Source organism: Ictalurus furcatus, chromosome 9, assembly GCF_023375685.1.
Source record: "Ictalurus furcatus strain D&B chromosome 9, Billie_1.0, whole genome shotgun sequence".
Taxonomy (NCBI): domain Eukaryota; kingdom Metazoa; phylum Chordata; class Actinopteri; order Siluriformes; family Ictaluridae; genus Ictalurus; species Ictalurus furcatus.
In genome coordinates, this window is record NC_071263.1 from 31,673,737 (window position 1) to 31,695,903 (window position 22,167).

Below are 22,167 nucleotides of genomic sequence, written 5' to 3' on the forward strand. Positions count from 1 at the left end.
AGGGAAAGGATGAGAGAGTGAGATTATGAGAGGGAGAGGATGAGAGAGTGAGATTATGAGAGAGTGAGATTATGAGAGAGAGAGGATGAGAGAGTGAGATTATGAGAGGGAAAGGATGAGAGAGTGAGAGGATGAGAGAGTGAGAGGATGAGAGAGTGAGATTATGAGAGAGAGAGGATGAGAGAGTGAGATTATGAGAGTGAGATTATGAGAGTGAGATTATGAGAGAGTGAGATTATGAGAGAGATGATGAGAGAGTGAGAGGATGAGAGAGTGAGATTATGAGAGAGTGAGATTATGAGAGAGAGAGGATGAGAGAGTGAGATTATGAGAGGATGAGAGAGTGAGATTATGAGAGGGAGAGGATGAGAGAGTGAGATTATGAGAGGGAAAGGATGAAAGAGTGGGATTATGAGAGAGAGAGGATGAGAGAGAGAGGATGAGAGAGTGGGATTATGAGAGTGAGAGGATGAGAGAGTGAGATTATGAGAGAGAGAGGATGAGAGAGTGAGAGGATGAGAGAGTGATAGAATGGTGTAATACAGTAGTTTGCAGGTTCAGTGTTGAGTGTAAATACACCACATTCCCGCCACGTTTCATTTACATTCAGCTGGTTTACACTGACAACACCACCTGGTGGTCATTTTACTGAAGTGCAGTTTATTCAGGCTGAATAACGAAAAATTTCGTTATAGTTTAGTTATTTATATAGCTGTGTGTGTGTGTGTGTGTGTGTGTGTGTGTGTGTGTGTGTGTAGAGAGAGAGAGAGAAGTGTATAGAGTTTGTGTATATACACCCACACTCCTATCTTACACACACACACACACACACACACACACACACACACACACACAAAGTTTTGGCTTCAAGTTCAGGTATCATTTACACTCGGCCTCATTTCATTACTAGGAATCAGCGGAGCTCCTTCTGTACATTACACTCACACACTCATACTGAATATCCAAAAGCAGATCAACACACACACACACACACACATGCATCTTCAGTTACTGCAACAGCAATATATGGAAAATCAAATAGTTTTCAATATGAACTGTGTCTATGTGTGTGTGTGTATGTGTGTGTTCTCTAACCCGTACCCCAGCGTTGCCGGAACAGACTCCTGCCCTGGATAAAGTGCCGACTGAAGATGAAGGAGTGAATATGAACGTGTGAAACGGATCCATTTACAGTAATGATCTTCTGAATCAGACCTGCTCTGAGAGGTGAAGACTAAATCAGGTGTTTCCAGTGAGACAGTGGAGTCTCAGCTCGGACATTACACCCAAGATGGTGTCACTGTACTGGATTCTCAGAGCTCACACTCCAGCCTCAGCTCAGATAAACACTGGAGGAAAGAAAATTGCCTCAAATGTTTGGTTCATTATAATTAATGATGATTAGATTTCCACATCCTGAGTGCCTGACTTAATAATGTAACCTGCGTACTCTGCTTATTACAGCAGCTGTATTATAATGTCTCCAGTGTGCCAGTGGCTGACATTAGCATTTTAGCATGTAGCAAGGACACTTCGGCATGTGGAGGCGTGTGGGCTGGGAATCAAACACCAACCCTGTGATTAGTGGACAATCACACTCTACCACCTGAGACACAGCCGCCCCACATATATGTATGTGTGTGTGTATATATATATATATATATATATATATCATATCAACAGCAACATCGTTAATTCCATATCCAACTTAATTCCTTCGTCAGTAATAAAATACTCCGTCTTGGCCAGTATTTATCCTGCTGTTATTCTATTTCATGTCTTTAAGTTTGTTTTGTTTTGTTTGTTTTTTGAAGTATGGCAGTATTTTTGATAACACAAGAATGATCTGGCTGCACTGGGAGCTTACAGACTTCAGGTGTCTCTTTTCTGTCCCAGAAAGCTGTCTTGGGGGCGGAGTGAAGGGGCATCAGGGCGTATCTATAAAATTAGGCCTGTGGTCTGAAGTGAAGTGCATCTGCAAATTTGTAAAATAAATAAATAAATAAATAAATAAATAAATAAAAATAAAAAATTCAAATAAAATAAATTCATCCACATAATTCACTTTTGCTGAGGTCATGGCGTAAATCATTATTTTGTTATCTAGTTCTACATATTTTCCAGATAATTTGTACATTTAGGAAATTAAGAAATAAATTTACGATTGTGCCTTTAACTTAATAAAAACATGTAATTAATACATACACATTGTACTTATTCTAATTGGCATTTTCTTAAATTTCACTTAAAAAAGACCACAATGAATAAAACAAAAACAAAAATACATGAATACACAATACAATAAATACATTATACAAGAGAAAAACTTTACGGGTTCACGCGCTTTAGAAAATGAATCTAACCAATCAAATACGAGGAGGAATGTAGGCCAACCAATCATATCCTAGCTGGATACCAAGTCCGGAAGTAACGGGTGGAGCTCCGGAGGGCGAGCGAGTGACTGGAGAATCCCAAATCCTTGATTAGGCCCTGAATAAGTGCCCTAGACTGCTTGGGGATCTGATCATATCTAGTGCACTACATGTGCACATGTCAGCGGTTTGGGATGTGGACAGTGACACGCCGAGGAAGCGGAGATATTAAAGCTGTTTATATCATTAATCATGTAAGTAAATTCAGAACATTAACTGTAACCATATTTATGCCAGATTGTATGTTTTTCGTGATATTATTTATTTGAAACGCGATGTGTTTCCTAATGCTCAGGAATTTATAAAGTTAGCTAGCTAAGTAGCTTGTTGACAAAAACCCGATCAAAGCGCTCCGGAATTTCAGTTTATTAGAACAATTTTAAAACCAGAAGAAGTTCAATAAACGCCAGTTTACATGATCAAATATAAAATAAAACATCCTGATTTTTAAAAAGGTATATTGTACTCAGAGTGTTTAGCTAACTGTGCCAGGCTTTTGCGTTTCCAAGGAGATGCCTACGGAGGCCCTGAGTGGTCACGTGTGAGAAAAAGAAAACGCCTATTTATTTATTTTATAATAAATTATATTTCACACAGCATTAAAACTTTATACAGAATAATCTGATTTCACACAATACTACACTGTAGAGAGGGGTAATCTGATTTCACAGATTTTAATCAGATTATTCCTCTGTACAATGTAGTGCTGTGTGAAATCAGATTATTCTGCTTTATGGTTTAGCATTTTGCGAGATCAGATTAATCCTATTTAGTTGCAGGTTGAAGTGGGCGTGGTCAGGATGGAGTCTGCTGCGTTACCTGAGTGGGAGATGATCCTGTACTGGTTCCTGTCCTTCACCTCTCATCTCTACTCCTTCTACCAGCTTCACCTGTTCTCTAAAGGTACAGACCTCCTGCTCTCTCATTCACAGTCACTAATACAGTCAGAGGAATAAAAAAGTGTTCACTGATAACGAATGTAAACAGAAGTGACGCTGTTAGTGCTGTTAATGTTACCTTTTAAGACACACACACACACACAGATCAGTCACGCCTCTGTAATATTTCTGTAATATAAATGATCATTTACACTCCGAGGTGAGTCCACTGAGTTTCATGTTTTTTTTTTTTTGTTTGTTTGTTTTTTAACTTTTGTTTCACTTTCAGTAAAATAAGGAAATGTTATTATTAATGTGTCCATGGTCTTAATACATCATGTTTCCTTCTCGAGCATCAGTGAATGTTTGCACCTTTTGTAATAGTTGTGTACGAGTCCCTCAGTTGTCAATGTTGGAAAGGGCTCAAATATGCAGAAGATGCTGGAAATGAAAAGAATGTTCAGGACCTGGAGGATTTTCTGAAGAACAGTGGGCAGTTTAACTGCTCAGGACAAACACGGGACTCATGAAGAACTATCACAAAACATAAACACACTCATAGATCATCCAGCTATCGACACATGGTATTAATAATCAAGGGTGTGTAAACTTTTGAACTGGTTCATTTGTGTAAATTCAGTTATTATTGTGTCCTGTGGATTATATGTAAACATCTGTTATGTGAAACAGTTTATTCAGGACAGGAGTAAATAAACAAAATGCAATTTTAATGAGCTCTCTTTAAAAAAAAAAAAAAAAAATTATTAACATTTATCAGATTCTGCAAGGGGTGTGTAAACTTATGACCTCAGCTGTATTTCTGTAAAGCTCCTTTATGATAACGTTTATTGATTAAAGTGCTACACAAATCAAACGGGATTGAGTTGAATTGATGATCAGTAGGGATGAGGGTCAGTGACCATTAGGTGGCGCTGTGGTTCTGTTTGTGTTCTCATTATTCGCTCTCTCTCTCTCTCTGTCTCTCTCTCTCTCTTTCTTTCTTTCTTTCTTCTGTGTGCATTTATTGTGGCTCCTGCTGATGAACCTGCACGACAACCTTCTGTCAGGGTGATGAGAGGTTTTACAACGAGAACAACCCGTGGTGTAGCTGTGGGTTTTACTCTGATTAGTCAGCAGAACAGAATTTGTGAACTTTCTCTCTCTCTCTCTCTCTCTCTCTCACACACACACACACACACACACACACACACACACACACACACACACACACACACACACACACAGTAATAGCTCTTGTGTTATGATCGGGACAGACCCTGCTCTATAGTTTTTTAAAGTAAAACGGCGAGAGTTTAATGTGTTTGAATTTAGAGGACAGAAAAGTGTAAACAGAATACTTTACATCGAACAACTTACTGTAACCTTAAATAATCACGAACACTGCAGTAGACATGTGACCGTTTTATATGGGCATCATACATTACAGTTAAGGGAGATGTAGTGGCACAGTGGGCGGGGTCAGTGATTATCATTAGATTAGTTATCACCCCTCGGCAGAGGCCGGCTGATTCAGTCTGACCACGCCCACTACAGTTAATATCCTCATCTCCTCATGCTAGTTAACTAGCTCAGTGTGAGAGAATATAGTCAAGCTACAACCCTGTTAGCGGTACTTTGTACAGCTTATTAAAGCTAGTACAGATAGTACAGTTTGAGTGACAGATGAGTTTATCATGGAATAAAATGAAGGGAAAGAAAAGCAGGGCCGTCTTCTGTGTGTTTAGTCTGTTGAATTGAGTTAAGCAGTGTATAATTATCTGTATAGGAACTCTGGGCAGAAGCAGATCTCTTGGATACCGACACCAGACTGCTTAATCCGTTCTACCCTCTAATATCCACGTGATGTCACTTCCTGTTTGTGTGCTGGGCTGTGTTGTGTACCGTTATATAAGAATAACATGGTTTGTGTGATTTCTGCTGCTGTTTTTCTTCCTCACAGAGAATAATATCAGCCTCCTTCTGAGAAATAACCAACTTAGAAAAAGAATAATGGCACATCAGAGTGATATTTCATCAAGGTGATGTCACTTCCTGTTTGTGTAATGTGTAGAACATGAAGAGAGCTTGGACAGAGAGGTGCAGCTGGACAAGGGCTTCTTCATCTGGGGCAGTAAAAAGGTACGAGATCGAAGAGGATTACAGACTTTACACCTTTTGTACACAGGTCTGTTTTCTATGTGCTGCAGATGTACTCCAACTGTGTGTGTGTGTTTCTCTACAGGATGCCACTGATTTTGAGTGGAGTTTCTGGAATGAGTGGGCATGGCGTTCTCTCCTCTGGTCTCTGATTGGTCATGCTGTGGTGTCCCAGCTCTCCAGTGTGTGTGTGCCTCAGGTGAGTATTGTGATGCCCATCATGGCATCGTACTAAAAGTAATATAATTCCACACTTTACAGTATGATGATCATGAGAGACGGTCAGTACCTGCTGTTACTACTGATTAGAGCGCGAGCAACTGATCAGTTTTGCTGATTAATTGGCTTTGATACCTGATTGATGGAACTATCAGTCATCAGCAAATATCCTCACACAGATTTTCTTGGTTGCGTTGTTTGCGGAGCGGCTGAGAAGCGTCTGCTGTCACTACAGTGTGAGAGCGGCCTCTAGAGGTGAAATAAAAACCATCACTGACTAATTTTGTCGTGTTATTTGGAGTGTTTTTTTTTGTTGTTGTTGTTTTTAAATCATAGAATTTTTATTGGAAAATTGCATTTTACATATTATAACACCCTATCCAACAACCCCAACAAAATAATCACAGCCAAAACCAAAAGAAAGGGGAAAATAAAAAACAACAAACAAACAACCAGAAAAACAAAAACAAACAAACAAATAAATAAAGAGAGAGGGAGGAAAAAAAAAAAGGTAAAATGATTAGTATGTACCGTCTACCTCTCCTCAATCCACCTCCAGGGTGCGTACATCATTGAAGTAGGTAATAAACTGTTGCCATTTTCCCAAAAATGATTCACCCCTGCCTCTGATGTTATACTTGATTTTTTTCAAGTTTTAAAAAGAAGATTAAATCTTTAAACCAGACTGATATAGAGGGGGGTTGTGGAGAGGGCCAAGACAGCAATATTCTGCGCCGAGCAAGTAACGATGCAAAAGCCACAACACTAGCTTGTTTATGGGTCAGAGACTGACGCTAAGATGGAACAGCAAAGATGGCAATTAAAGGGCAGACATCTAATTTGATTTTAATTTGAAGTGTTTTTTGATTCATTTTGGACGTCTTTATTTTTATTTGTTATTTGGAGCGTTACTTTTTGGTTCAGCTTGGCTGTATATCTTTTATTTGCTTTAATATTTATTAGTAGCTAATATATATATTCATATTTATATATTATTTCAATTAAAAAAGTACAGTACATTTTCATGGTACACTCAATACTGGTTATTGTTATTGTTTATTTGAATGTTATGTTTTCATTCAGTATCAATTTTAAAAACTCTGGGTTGATTAATCGGTTATGAGCAGGTAACTCAGTTATCAGTACCGGTAACATCCACTATCGCTCAATCTCTACTACTTATTAATAATCGCACTATCCGGTGTCACCCAGAAGAGGACGGGTTCCATTTTGAGTCTGTTTCCTCTCAAGGTTTCTTCCTCGTGGTGTCTCAGGAAGTTTTGATTGGCATGTAACAGCCATAGTGTTTACAAATGTCAACATCTTTTTGATCATAATTAAGGTTCACACTCTCCTGAGTAGTTTAACACCATAGTTGGTAAGATGGGTAAAAGATCTTGGCTTGTTCATTAGGGTCTAAATCTAAATCCAGAATTATGTAAAGCTGCACTGTGAAATCTTTATTGAAAATATTTCTATTTGAATTGAATTAGTCATTTTTGACATACTCTTTAGTATATGCACTCTGTCTGTGTGTGTGTGTGTGTGTGTGTGTGTGTGAGATACAGTTGAGAAAGGCCGCCCTCACAGTGTACGGTGTCCTCTGTGCCTGGTGGCTCCTTGGCTTGAGGGGCGTGGCCATTCTAATGCTTCACCTGAGCATTTCATTGGCTGTTGCTCAGTTGCAGAACCCCGCCCTTTCCTGGATCTGCTCTTTGTTGCTGCTCTCTATGCTACACATCAGCAGCGTGCAAGACATACAGGTGTGCGTTTTGTGTGTTTGTGTGTATATTCTGGTATGGTTCTGCTTGGTCCTGTCTCGTTCTCTCTCTCATTCCTCACTCTGATTGGCTGTTACTGTGAGCTGTATGTTTTCACATCATTTTAACCACTAACATGCCATTATATTGACGTGCTTTATAAATAAAGTTCTTTATGACTGAACGATCGTGTCCTGTGCTCTGTCCACAGCGAGGCTGGTATGACTCAGATGAGCAGTATTATCTCCTGATGTTCAGCATCGCAATGTGTGTGTTACGGTGTGTCAGCTTCAGCCTGGAGTTGTGCTGGAGCCCCCTGCAGGACGGAGGAACTAATCGATGTTTCTCTTTTCTGAACTTCAGAAAATTTCTAACACATCTCTACAACCTTGTCTCTTACTGTTTCTACCATCCACTGTTCTACAACGGACCCATCATTAACTACAACCACTTCAGCCAACAGGTGAATAAATATACACTTATATACACACTGGAACAGCAGGACTGTACACCACGATGGTGGTGGTGATGATAGTATGATGATGGTGAATGGTCGATGATTATGGTGGTGATGGTGAATGGTAGTGATGGTGAATGGTAGTGATGGTGAATGGTAGTGATGGTGATGATGGTGAATGGTGGTGATGATGATGGTGGTGAATGGTAGTGATGGTGGTGGTTATGATGGTGAATGGTAGTGATGGTGGTGATGGTGATGGTGGTGAATGGTAGTGATGGTGCTGGTTATGATGGTGATGGTAGTGATGGTGAATGGTGGTGATGATGATGGTGGTGAATGGTAGTGATAGTGGTGGTTATGGTGGTGAATGGTAGTGATGGTCGTGGTTATGATGGTGAATGGTAGTGATGGTGATGGTGGTGATGATGATGGTGGTGATGATGGTGAATGGTAGTGATGGTGGTGGTTATGATGGTGAATGGTAGTGATGGTGATGATGGTGAATGGTAGTGATGATGGTGAATGGTGGTGATGATGATGGTGGTGATGATGGTGAATGGTGGTGATGATGATGGTGATGATGATGGTGAATGGTAGTGATAGTGGTGGTGATGGTGGTGAATGGTAGTGATGGTGGTGGTTATGATGGTGAATGGTAGTGATGGTGATGATGGTGAATGGTGGTGATGATGATGGTGGTGATGATGGTGAATGGTAGTGATGGTGGTGGTTATGATGGTGAATGGTAGTGATGGTGATGATGGTGAATGGTAGTGATGATGGTGAATGGTGGTGATGATGATGGTGGTGATGATGGTGAATGGTGGTGATGATGATCGTGATGATGATGGTGAATGGTAGTGATAGTGGTGGTGATGGTGGTGAATGGTAGTGATGGTGGTGGTTATGATGGTGAATGGTAGTGATGGTAATGATGGTGAATGGTGGTGATGATGATGGTGAATGGTAGTGATGGTGATGATGGTGAATGGTGGTGATGATGATGGTGGTGATGATGGTGAATGGTAGTGATGGTGGTGGTTATGATGGTGAATGGTAGTGATGGTGATGATGGTGAATGGTAGTGATGATGGTGAATGGTGGTGATGATGATGGTGGTGATGATGGTGAATGGTGGTGATGATGATGGTGATGATGATGGTGAATGGTAGTGATAGTGGTGGTGATGGTGGTGAATGGTAGTGATGGTGAATGGTGGTGATGATGATGGTGAATGGTAGTGATGATGATGGTGGTGATGATGGTGAATGGTAGTGATAGTGGTGATGATGGTGGTGAATGGTAGTGATGGTGGTGGTTATGATGGTGAATGGTAGTGATGGTAATGATGGTGAATGGTGGTGATGATGATGGTGAATGGTAGTGATGATGATGGTGGTGATGATGGTGAATGGTAGTGATAGTGGTGATGATGGTGGTGAATGGTAGTGATGGTGGTGGTTATGATGGTGAATGGTAGTGATGGTAATGATGGTCAATGGTGGTGATGATGATGGTGGTGAATGGTAGTGATGGTGGTGGTTATGATGGTGAATGGTAGTGATGGTGATGATGGTCAATGGTGGTGATGATGATGGTGGTGAATGGTGGTGATGGTGGTGGTGAATGGTGGTGAAGATGATGGTGAATGTGTTACGACCCCGGTGAGGGTCGAGGTGTAACATAAAAAAAGTATAAACAAAAACAAATCAGAAATAATGAGGTTGACACATGTCTTTCAGGTCTTCGAATCGTACAAATTTAATGATTACAAGAAAAATAATCCAAAACAAATCACTCTGAAAGCACCACTCTTCAGGGCTGGGCAAGGCCAAAATAATATTGACAAGGCCAAAATTTGATTTGACACACACACACACACACACACACGCTATGCAAGGTGCTAGCCTGCCATCAGGAGCAACTCAGGGTTCAGTGTCTTGCACAGGGACACTTCAGCATGTGGAGTCATGTGGGCTCCACACACAGACACACACACACACCCTGTGATTAGTGGACAACCCGCTCTACCACCTGAGCTACAGCTGCACCAAAGTATTGGCTTTCAGTAACTGCATCAGTCCTGCGACTCACTGACACCAAACTGCTGGTTTCTTCTTCTGTGAAGCTTCTCCAGGTTTTTCCTGCAGCTTCTTTCAGTAGTTGTTTGTTTCGGGGGGGTTCTCCCTTCAGGCTCCTCTTGAGGAGGTGAAATGATCAGTTGGGTGAAGGTCTGGTGATTGACTTGTCCAGTCTAAAACCTTCCGCTTTCCCCCTGATGAAGTCCTGTGTTGAAGTGGAAGTGTGTTTTGGATCGTTGTCTTGCTGCATGATGAAGTTCCTCCTGATTCATTCAGATGCATTGCAGTTGTGCTGTCAAAGGGCTTTGGTGCATTCTTCCTGCACGGAGTAAGGATTCGGTGCTTAGTGTCAGGTGAGATGGTGCAGTGGTGAGTGCGGTGCCGGTGATCCACAGAGCTGAGAGGGATTAAGTTTCTGTAGTTGTGATGATGATGGTGCGATGTGCTTACCCAAGACTGTGGTGCTGTTTCTTCTGGAGGAACAGCCTGGTTTTCGCAGCTGGACTGAGATGGTTCTGGCAATGCAGCAGCACACTCCCTGGATGAGTGTGGAGTGGAGGAAGCCACTGACAGTTTCTCCATCAGTGAAGCTGGTTTCTGACAGTACCTCATACCAGTTTTGAAGTATGAGAGGTTGGTGATGAGGTGGGGAGCTTTGTCTAAGGGTGTTTTTAGTCACCTTTCTCTTCCCCCGGAGTGTCTCAAGGTTCCTCTGAGGCACTCCGGGGGTGGATGACAGGATTAGATTTGGTTTTGCACCTAGTTTGTCCCATCGAGTTGAGATCTCTGGGTTAGTGCTTAAACCGTTCCAAGGAATAGAGGCGTAAGATTCAGCCACCTGAGTAGATGATACAAGCAACGTGTCCAGAAACAATTCATCCTCCTTAATTTGATGGAGTGTGAAAATCCTCCCTTTGAGTTCGGCACCTGTTTGTAGGCGTCTGTGGCATTAAAGACTGCATGGTGCAGAAATAGCTGTGTTTTGGCATCCATCTTGATTCACTGATCCTCCGTTTGTCATATTGCAAATACATTTTTTATAAGAGTTTTACATGTATGAAGTCCGACGAACATCTCACTGAGACGGATCAGTGAGGAATTAATATTTGTAAAAGTATCTTAAATAAATGAAGCAGAACTTTAAGATGGAATACAAGTGTGGGAAAACACTGAAAAAGAAAATAAAAGACAATCATCAAGATCATGAGCAGATCCTTTCTTTCTCCACACTTTGGCCTTTCCATCACTTTGCTAGAGGTTGATCTTGGATCCATAACTTTTGTGGCTCGTCTCTGTATTTCTTTGTGAATTCCAGTCAGACTTCTGATTCTTACTGCTGATGAGAAGTTTGCATCTTGTGGTATGTCCTCTCTCGAAGTCATGGAACGGTGGATTGTGATACCTTCACCCCTGCCCTCTTTAGGTTGTTACTGGCTGTTGTTTTTGGGTTTTTCTTCACAGCTGCTGTTGTTTTCCTTGGCTGACCTGTTCAGTGCCTAGTTATTAGTACACCAGTGGGTTCGTTCTTTTTCAGGACATTTCAAATGGTTGTATTGACTATACCCAGTGCTTGTGTAATTCTCCCTCTTTTCACAGCTTCAAAACGGCTTGCTTTTCTCCCATAGGCAGCTTTCTGATCTTCATGTTGGATTATCCTTTAGAACAACAAACCAAGAGTAGACTTTCAGAGCTATTAATTGTTTAAACAGCCAATTAAACAGGACACACCTGGGCAACAAGAAACAGTCACATGTTCCAATATTTCTGATCACTTGAAAAAATGGGTTGGTTCAAATAAAAGTTGCCATGTTCAATTTTTTTTTAAACACATCTAGATGTAAATATGAGGAAATGAAAGTTGGAATCTGTCGTCTCATATTCATCTTTTGCTCTCAAACCCAAATTTCTTCAGTGGGACCCAGCCCCAACCCAGCCCCCCCCCAAGACAGAGAAATAAAAATGTTCAGATTTTAAAATAATTCAAACTGTTGTTGTACAACTCGGTGTGTATGGGTGTAGGTGAAGACTCATTTCTCTGTCTCTCTCTCTCGCTCTCTCTCTATCCTATCTCTCTCTCTCCTGTCTCTTTCTCTCTGACTCTCTCTCTCCTGTCTCTCTCTCTCCTGTCTCTCTCTCTCTCTCTCGCTCTCTCTCCTCTCTCTCTCGCTCTGTAGATGGAGAGGGCGGTGTGTAAGGTGTCACCAGCATTGTTGTTAGGCCGAACTTTGCGTGTTTGTGTGTGGTGGTGTGTAGCTGAGCTTATGATACACCTAATGTACATGCACAGCATCCAGAACAACGAGACCTACCTCACCATGCTCCCATCCTGGGCTCTGGGTAAGTGTGTGTGTAAGTGTGTGTGTGTAAGTGTGTGTGTAAGTGTGTGTGTAAGTGTGTGTGTAAGTGTGTGTGTAAGTGTGTGTGTAAGTGTGTGTGCAAGTGTGTGTGAGAAACATGTAAAAAGGCTGTTCTTATGTAATATGCATATTAATAAAGTGGCTAAGACATGAGAACAGTCTACATCTTCTGACTCCGAGATTAAACTCCTGTTGATCAGGTTCTGCTGTTCCTCAGTGCATCACCGTTAACAATTACAGATAATTACACAGCGATTGTTTCAGTCAAAAAAACACTAAAATGGCCAAAATCATTTTCACACATTGACTCTCATTATAAATGGCAGGAATTATTCTTATACAGATCATTCATTTTCCTTCTTCTTTTCCTGGTGTGTCATGGTGGCAGGCTGAGAAGGTCAGTCCAGTCTTCTCTATTCCCCCGGCTCCTCCTGGGGGTTCCCCAGATGTTCCCTAGCCAATATGTGAGATATAATCTGCCCCAGGGTCTCTGTTCCAATGGGATGTGTTCGATACACCTCTACTGGGTGATGACCAGGGACCACCGCAACTCACTCCTCTCTACTCAGTGGAGCAGTGTCTCTACTCCAAGATTATCAAGCTCCTCATGCTGTCCCAGAGAGAATGATTAAGGACTTGAAGATGGTCCATTCAGACTTATTGTCTCCGACCTCACTTTTGGAGGTGCAAATTAAATTCGTCTCTCGCTGAAGCTTCTGCAAGATGCTCCCAAGTAACTGGGAAGTTTCTCCTGGGTTTACTAGGTCAATGGAATATCCACCCCACCACTCTTCTCTTTACCTGATTGTCCAAAACAGATGGTCTCAAGTCTGATGATACAGTCACAAAATTGGCCATCGACTGAATGCTCTGAACTGCTGTTTGGTGCATGCACAAACCACAGAGTTCTCCTTCCTGTAACAACTTCTTGTCCCCTGGGAAAAGTCCTCAGCCTGGGACTGGTGAATATTCCCATACCCACCTGAGGACTTACTCCTGTGAGAACTCCGGCCTGGGAGAGACCACCTCTGATCAAGAAGTTTGGTGCTGGAGCCCATTCTGTGTGTGGATGTAAGGTCATCTATATCTAGTCCAGAATTTTCCATCTAGCACATTAACTCGGGCTCTTTCCCTGCCATGGAAGATATGTTCCACATTCCTGCTTTCTTCAAAACCAGTTTCCATTGCAAGTGCCTAGTCCATCTAAAGCTGTTCATCACATACCTGCTGCCCTTCACCTCACAGGTGGTGAACTCACAAGATGGCTCCATGTGACCGTTTTGGGCTCAGCCTGACTAACTCTTTATCTGACCTCTCCTCTCAGATCTGTTTATGAAGGTGGGTCTACTGGGAGCATTAAACACCTGGTGACAGTGCTGAAGGTCACTAAATACACAACCCCCTTCTCCTCAACAAGCTCTCGATCCACAAAGAGGATGAATATGCATGAATATGTAAATTGGAAATGCGTCCATGTCATACTGCAGGTGCTGTGGCTTGAAGATTCCAGATGCCATATCATAATCGGGCCTCACAACACGTGACATCACGTGACATCACAAACTGTGCGCGTATGTAGCCCCTCCCCTGTTTTCCTTTCATACAGAAGTACTGAGAACGTCTGCTTTATCCGAGTAAATATCAGTGCTGTGTTAAATCTGTACACTCAGGAGTTTAAACATTTATCTGTAAGTTCAGGAGAAGAAATCTGTGCTAGTGACCGGAAGATTGTGAGTTTAAATCCTGCTAATATTAGCGAGTTGTTGTTAAGGTGTAATAATGATGGCTGGTGTATATAATAAATAGAGATAAAATGTAATTGTGGTTTGGATCGCTGATGAAACGAAAACATTATTTTAATATTCACCAAAACTGAAATATTCTTCTATTCAGTTCTACATTATATCTAATGATGAAATAATATGGCACGGTTTACACATTTCTCCAGGTTTGGTCTTCATCATTACACCTGACATCTACACTGTAGGAAACGAAACACAGCCGGAGACCAGACTTTATTACATTTCTATTGATTTCTACAAGTCACTGATACTCGATACACTCGAGGGACGAGGGAAATCCAGGAACTTCCTCTGTGTGTGTATCTGTGTATGTGTCTGTGTGTCTGTCTGTGCCTGTATATTGTCTGTGTGTGTGTCTGTCTGTATATCTTTACACTTTACAACAAATGTACTTGATCAGCTGAGATGTGTTCTCTCTCTCTCTCTCTCTCTCTCTCTCTCTCCGGGGTGATGTAGGAGGCCTGGCTCTGGCTCTTGTACAGTTTTTCTATGTGAAGTATCTGGTGTTGTTTGGTGTTGCATCTCTGCTGATGAAGTTGGATGGTATTGAGCCTCCTCCACTACCCCGCTGTGTGAGCACCATGTACAGCTTCAGAGGGATGTGGAGGTGAGACACACACACACACACACACACACACACACACACACACACACACCTCTCTCTGTGCTTCAGTACAAACTTCGCTTCTGCTGAATAATTAACAACAGTGACAAATTTTATGACAGTCTGTCTGCGAATGCAAACTAGTGGGTGTGTCTGAGTGGGACAAGTTGGTGTGTCTGAGTGAGAAACATGGGCAAGTCTTTGAGTGGGAGAAGTCTCTTTCATTTGCACTGATCTTCATTACAACCAATAGTAGTACCTGTGATGACCTGCAGGGGGCAGAGCTACTCCACATGCACGCTTTTCTCTTCCAGAGTATAGAGATCCACTTCAGACACACACACACACACACACACACACACACACACACACACACACACACACTTCACTGCTCTTTAAAAGCTTCTGTGTTCTGGCTGCTGCTTTTCTCTTCACCGCTCAATTTTCAGCAGCACTTCGGTTCTCTCGGTTCTCTCGAGACAAAACAAGCTCATACACGCATGCTGTCTCCTGTCTAAATCAATGTGTGTCACCATTCAGCTCAAACCGCCAGACACACTCTATAATGGGCTTCTGGAACATTCTTCGGTTCATTATGAGTTTTCTGGGGAGCTGTAAAGTTTAATCAAAGGATTCTAATGAAGCAGTTCAAGGCATTCTCGCGATACAGACTTAATTTCAGGGATTTCACAGAAATGTCGTGTTTAATCTAAAAACTGTAGCGCTTTCCACAACATCAACATGTTCCAGTGTTTCGGGAAGTGATGAGAGTGGTCCTAATTGTAGAGCGTTCTAGAGCAGGTGAAATACTTTCAGTTTTTTTCTTGATTTAAAATAATTCAAGAATTCTACAAAATCTATAATATACCAGAATTTAATAAATTATTCCTGAGATTCCTAAGCACTGCATATTTTAATCCAAGGCTTTAAAAACTGTCCAGTTAATGACAAGATTTTGAAATATTCTCTAGCTGAAGAAAAAGTTTGAGGGATTCTGGTACATACTAAAATTTTATTTAATAATTCTATGTAAGAGCCTGTTAATAACGGGCAATTTACAAACAAACAACATTCCTGCGTTCCTGGTTCATTCACTACAGTCGTACTGTGGTATTTTACAGTCGGGGTCTGCCAGGACTCCTGAAGATAAACTTCAATAACGTTCATCAGATATGTAATAAGACTTGTAAAGCCCTTTCTAATGAGCTGGAGAAAGTGTGTACTGCACCTTAAATACATTTCAATAAAGGTAAAACAATACATAGTACCATAAAGGAACATCCAGGTCATAACCCTGAGAGAAAGGAACCCACTTGGGAACTGGGAAACCCGTTCTGCATGAACTCTGTTAATCTCAAGCCCAATTAGAGAAATAATTTGCATCATTCTTGTGTAATCTAGATTCTGAAGATTCAATTCCAGCATTTAATCTACAATGTTCTAGAGACTTCTATAGTGTGAAGCAGAAAATAGAACTTATTTTAAAGAGTCCTGAATGTTAGTGTTGATCTCAGGCATTAAAACGTTTAATATTCAGCAGTCTAACAATTCTGTATAGCACATAATGAGCAAAATATTCTGAGATTAGACTCTAATCTCTCGACTGTCTGTCGTGTGTTATTCCTAGAACATTCTAGACTTACAGTGGGTTTTTTTGTAGAAAACTATGGCATTCCAGAACATTCCAAGGATTTAGAAAACCAGAGCGGATCAAACAGACAGAAAAAACCAAACCTCGTTTATTTTATTAGGGAATTTCAATGAAGTGAATTTAAACAAATTCCAAAGGTTTCATATAAAAACATTTAAGTAGAATTATTTTAATTTAGGTAAGTGCTTTAAGACAGGAAATGTTATTTAAAAGGTATGATGTGATAATCACTTGTAGATATATCACAATACTGTACATTATTGTTGTTATGGACGCGTTGGAGAGCGTATCTGTGAAGAGAGCTCTTCATTCCTCCTCCACCACGCAGCCGTCAATCACAGCTGAACATTTTAACACCGCCATCTTACTGATCTAATAAAGATTAATGAAGAAACAGGCTAATATGATGCTCTGAAGATTTAATAAAGACGCATTATAGATCTCATTCTAGACGTTCTGCACACACAGATGAAACCGAGTTGAACAGAAGATAAGAAGAGGTGTGGTGTCTTCTCCCTGTAACCAAATGTTTACGAGTTTAACATGAAAACGCAGTGTTCTAGTGCGTTCTAAGATCCATCCATCCATCCATCTTCTATACCGCTTATCCTTCCTTCAGGGTCACGGGGAAACCTGGAGCCTATCCCAGGGAGCATCGGGCACAAGGCGGGGTACACCCTGGACAGTCCATCGCAGGGCACACTCACATACACACTCACTGCAGCCTGGAGGAGAATCTCAGACTGTTACAGGCAGAGAACCAAGAGCTTTATATAGCACACATCATACTGTAAACATCACCGAGTACCACTGTATATCAGGTACTGTAATATAAATAATAATGATGGGTTTATACTACACTGTTACAGCGGGTCGGTGTGAGCAGATCCAGGACATGAACGACAGCAACATTGCTTTTATTTCTGGTTTTCTCCCTGTGCTTTTCATCATGGCAACCTCTTAACTGAGATATTTTAACTAAAACAAAAACTTCAAAATGTGTACACACACACACACACACACACACACACACACACACACACACACATACACATGCACGCAGCTCAACAGGATGCTGTCAGAGGAAGTCACTTTGCTCTGTACCATCAGCTCTCTGCTTGTCGTGTAGAGACACACCATGTGTAAAAGATCCTCATTAATCACACACAGGTACATGCTTATGCACCCACTCCTTCTCCAAGAGTCCTCCCTCCATTCACGAGCGGTGCTCGACCACGCCTTTGCTTCCACAAACCCCTTTCCATAGTACTAGGACACTTTAAAACACTCTTTACTGAGACTGACAGGTACACGCTCCCTTCTCTGAAACTGCTCCACGATGTCATATCATTAAAACTAAATAAATCCTCAACATATCACTTCTTTATCTGAGCTTTAAGCAGTTATTAACCTTGTGTGGGTCAGACATGCTGCTTCAACATACTGTAGTTCCACATGGTTCCACATGGTTCAGCATGGTTTAACATTGTCCCTTTCCCTCATGCTGGATTCTGTTTAAACGGGGCTTAATTAGGGGACTTGAGTTCCAGGACGAGTCTCTAATGACTGGGTTAAGGCGTACAGTACTGTTTCTGCTCCTGCTGATTTAGTGATGTGTGTGACTTGTCTCACTCTACTGTTCTCCCTTAAAAACAGTAAAAACGCTGATGTCAGGCAGGTTTGGATTATGAAAATCATATGAAAACTGGCTGAAAGAGTAATTTTAAAGTGTCTTCAGAATTGATGAAGTTTATAAAACTGTAGCAAGTGTTTCTGACCGCAGGTCTTCAGAGGGACGTCCTGCACATGTGGAAAGATCTTAAAAATATTAAACAGAAAACATCTTTTCTCACCTGTGTGTGTGTGTGTGTGTGTGTGTGTGTGTGTGTGTGTGTGTGTGTACAGATCAGCTATAAGATTAAAACCACTGACAGGTGATGTGAATAACGTTGATTATCTCGTTACACCGGCACTTGTAAATGGGGGGGGGGGGATATTTATTAGGCAATAAGTGAACAGTCAGTTCTGGAAGTTGACGTGTTGGACACAGGAAAAATGAGCCAGTGTAAATATCTGAGTGACTCTGACGAGAGAAATTGTGATGTCTAGACGTCTGGGTCAGAGCGTCTCCAAAACAGCAGATGTTGTGGGGTGTTCCCAGGATGCAGGGGTTAGTACCTACCAAAAGTGCTCCAAGGAAGGAGAACCGGAGAACCGGTGACAGGGTCATGGGCTCCTAAGGCTCACTGATGTGTGTGAGGAGCGAAGGCTAGTCCGTCTGGTCCGATCCCACAGAAGATCTACTGTAGCACAAACTGCTGAAGAAGTTCATGCTGGATCTGATGGAAAGGAGTCTTGTTTTTTGCTTTAATTAATCATGCAATTCTTCCTTGTGAAGTCTTTTGATTTAGGAACAGTGTTATATGAACTGGACTTATTACTGCTATTATAATTAGCATCATTTTTCTTCCCAGTTGCTCTACAGTGGTACTCGGTGATGTTTACAGTATGATGTGTGCTATATAAAGCTGTTGGTTCTCTGCCAGTGAGTGTTGTGTAATCAGTCCTGTAACAGTCTGAGATTCTCCTCCAGGCTGCAGCTCGGGTTAATAACTCTCAGTAATTACACTCCTGTTTACGCAGTTCAGCCTCCGTTTAGGACCAAAACATTTTCTCCACCGTTTCATTAACAAATATATGATGTCGTGGGTTTTATTTTATTTTATTGTATGATGGCTTGGTTTTGGTTGTACATGAACACAGCGATGTGACGGTGATGTGTGTGTGAAGCTCGGTTGAGTTGTTTTTGTAATAATGCGAGACTCCGGAGCCACACATCCATCTTTTTGCGCTAACAGGACATTAGTAGTGTTTCCAAATTCTGCCTTATTGCAGAGAATGAGAGGAGCGAGAGATTTACAGAGGGCACTGAAAACATGACAAAAGAACAAAACAGCAAAAGATCTTGTGGAGCAGAGAGAAGGAAGGAATTTTCATGCCCTAATGAGACGCATTCAGCTTTATAGAGTGCTGAAGGTAATTAAATCCCTGTTCTTAACTCAGTTTATCATTTAGAATATACCAGAAATAAGAAATATTTATTGTTTGTTGTTTATTTGTTTTTTGTGTTTAGGGTTGACATGTCCCTGTGTGTAAACTGTCTTCCTTTCCTGTTGATTGTGACTCTGGAGTGTGTGTGTTTGTGTGTGTGCATGTGTGTGTGTGTGTGTGTGTGTGTCTTCCTTTCCTGTTGTGTGTGTGTGTGTGTGTGTGTGTGTGTGTGTGTGTGTGTGTGTGCGTGTTCTTTGGGGGATTAAACACCACAATTTAGTTAATTAAAGCTGTAGGAAATGGGACCAGGTGTGACAGAGGAGCTAAAGCGCTAAACTGTTCATGGCAGTGGCTTTAGGTGTTTTAAATACAGGATAAAGTTCTGCTCTGACTGATTTCAGTCCTGATCCAAACTATTAAAGGAGAAATGTCCAATCTGGTGTCCGAGCAGCAGCTCAGGCTCAAAGCCGAATCCTACCTGGTGTGACGGTGGCGCTGGAAAACACAGGAGATTAATTAAGGACGCATGGCCGGGTGGCACTTGTGTGTTGGTTTGTTTTTTCACTTAATTTCTCAGGTGATTAACTGGAGACTTTATAGATGCGCTTCCAGCCTCCGTCCTGCCTCGTATGTTAAAGCAGTTTATAAAACTCCTTCATGACTCATCACTCTCTCCCTCACACTTGACCTTGACGATAAGAGCGTTTTGTAATTAAAGTGATTTGTTTAGATTTATACACACTCCTTTTCCTTTATTTTGGCATGCTAACTCTGTGGTGTGCTAATGAAGCATACCATCCCTTCAGCCTGCAAAACGTTTATCATCGCTTACAGTATTTTATATTATCATTATTTGCTATTAGATAAACTCTATGCTATAGGTCTTTCTGAAAAAGCTTTTATGGTTTTATGGTTCAGTTCATCCTTTCATAATAGGAAACGATGTGGTGTAGTAAAAGGGGTTAAGTCTGATTTTGTTGATTCAACCAAAAGGAGTACCACAAAGTTCAATATTGGGTCCACTTCTTCTCTCTCTCTATGTAAATCACTTACCGGAATCGGACCGGCCATCGGGAGCAGCGGGAGAATTCCCGGTGTCCTGACGACTGATTTGGCCTGCTGCCCTGCTGTTTAAAAAAAAAAAAAGTATTTTATTGATTCATTTTATATTAATGCTTGTCCGACGTACTCAAGTGATTTTTTTCCAAATTCGGCATTTGATAATAAATCGATAATAAATCATGAATCTTTTAGTCTTGATTTGCAGCGCTGCCATTCTCCTCAGCACCAGCAAACAGAGTCCTTAATGAGAGGCAGGTGGAGCACAGAGGGAACGGACACGCACAAGGAAAACCCTCTAAAAAGAAGCAGCAAAATGTAGTAAAATTACTGAGCAGTTCAGGGCTTCAGTGCAGGTGAGTCTCACCTGTAAATCCTGCAGCGTTGTGTTCGCTAATCGAGTATTAACCACAGCTTCACTACTAGCAAACCTTAGCACTATTACTATCATCACTCAAAATATGCTAAAGGACAGCGTTATCTACTGTATATTTGTAGTACAGTAAGTAATTTAGCAGAAAAATATCATAACTTATTATTTTAAATGTGGAAATTACATACAGCCAGGGCAAACAACAACAACAACAACAAACAGTTTTCCAGGCCACAAAGCATAAAATGTATTATCATGTTCAGCATTAGGATTTTTCTAAAGAGATATTGTCCTGATGTAGTTATTATTGTAATATGTAGTTATGTAGGTGCTTTAATATATTGGTATAAAATATAGCATGGATAAATCTCAGGTATTCTCAGTATTTTTAAGTCTAAAAAACCCCATTGCCCTAATGTGATACATTAATTTTAAGTAAAAGAAATGTAGATTCTGTGCTCACACTTTACAGTGCGGTTAAACAGTTTTCATTTTCCAACAATGTGGAGACGGTTCTGTTCACAGCAGTAGACCTGGTAAAGAAGTGACGTGTACATGAACAGTGGCAAAAAAGTGTCTTTCGTTTACCTCTCTTCTGTATTAATGTACTTTTATGAGTGAAAAGTAGAGAGTTACTGGCAGCTTTGCATTTCTGGTTGCTGTAGACTTCACTATTCGAGGTACCAACAAATAGCCTGCACCGTTTGATTGAAGTAGGCGTGGTGGTTCATAAAAGACCAAAAGTTCACTCAGGTATTCAGTGCATTAGCATTAGCTTTGGTCGTCATCCATTCACCCGGCTGTGAGGGCTCTAATGCCGGAGTTGGGGGATTGCTAGCTCCGTCTGAGACATCCAGACTTTCCCACTACAGAAACTACACTACTCACTCTCACTAACCCTCTCTAGAGTCTGGATTTACACCTCTAATACTGCAACCTTCTCCGTCAGAGAGAGAACTAATGTACACGTAGCACAAATAAAGCTATTACTAACGACGGAGGAAGAGCGACTAAACATCCTGCACTCAACACGCTGAACAAGCTGAACGTCTGCCATGTTGAGTGTTAAACGTTCCTTAGTTGTAACTTTCTGGTGATGATTTTAGGCAAAACTGATGTAGATGGCCTTTGTTTGCTGTTGCTAGATTTAAAAATAAATAAATAAATAAAAAGCGTTCTTTGAAAACATTAAGAGGCAACAAAAAGTGAAAGTGAAAAATACAATGGATGAAAACGAAAGCAGTGAAATGAATGATGATTGAAAAACAGTTTAAATGCAGACA

The 22,167-nt window shown here is 41.1% G+C and overlaps 1 protein-coding gene across 4 annotated transcripts in view; it reads left to right on the forward strand.

Moving 5' to 3' along the window:
• The first annotated feature begins 2,380 nt into the window (after positions 1–2,380).
• hhat (hedgehog acyltransferase) overlaps positions 2,381–22,167 on the forward strand; it is a 32,356-nt gene continuing 12,569 nt past the window's right edge. For 3 of the 4 annotated variants that reach the window (XR_008386781.1, XR_008386782.1, XM_053633052.1), the window contains exons 1-8: positions 2,381–2,626; positions 3,212–3,335; positions 5,382–5,449; positions 5,553–5,666; positions 7,255–7,449; positions 7,658–7,909; positions 12,162–12,324; positions 14,603–14,753. Coding sequence is in view for 2 of the 4 variants with exons in the window: in XM_053633052.1 (XP_053489027.1) it covers positions 2,543–2,626; positions 3,212–3,335; positions 5,382–5,449; positions 5,553–5,666; positions 7,255–7,449; positions 7,658–7,909; positions 12,162–12,324; positions 14,603–14,753 (1,151 nt within the window). In the remaining 2 variants the exon portion in view is untranslated. Of the gene's footprint in view, positions 2,627–3,211; positions 3,336–5,381; positions 5,450–5,552; positions 5,667–7,254; positions 7,452–7,657; positions 7,910–12,161; positions 12,325–14,602; positions 14,754–22,167 lie in introns of those variants that run through there. The other variant, XM_053633053.1, reaches the window with a different exon arrangement.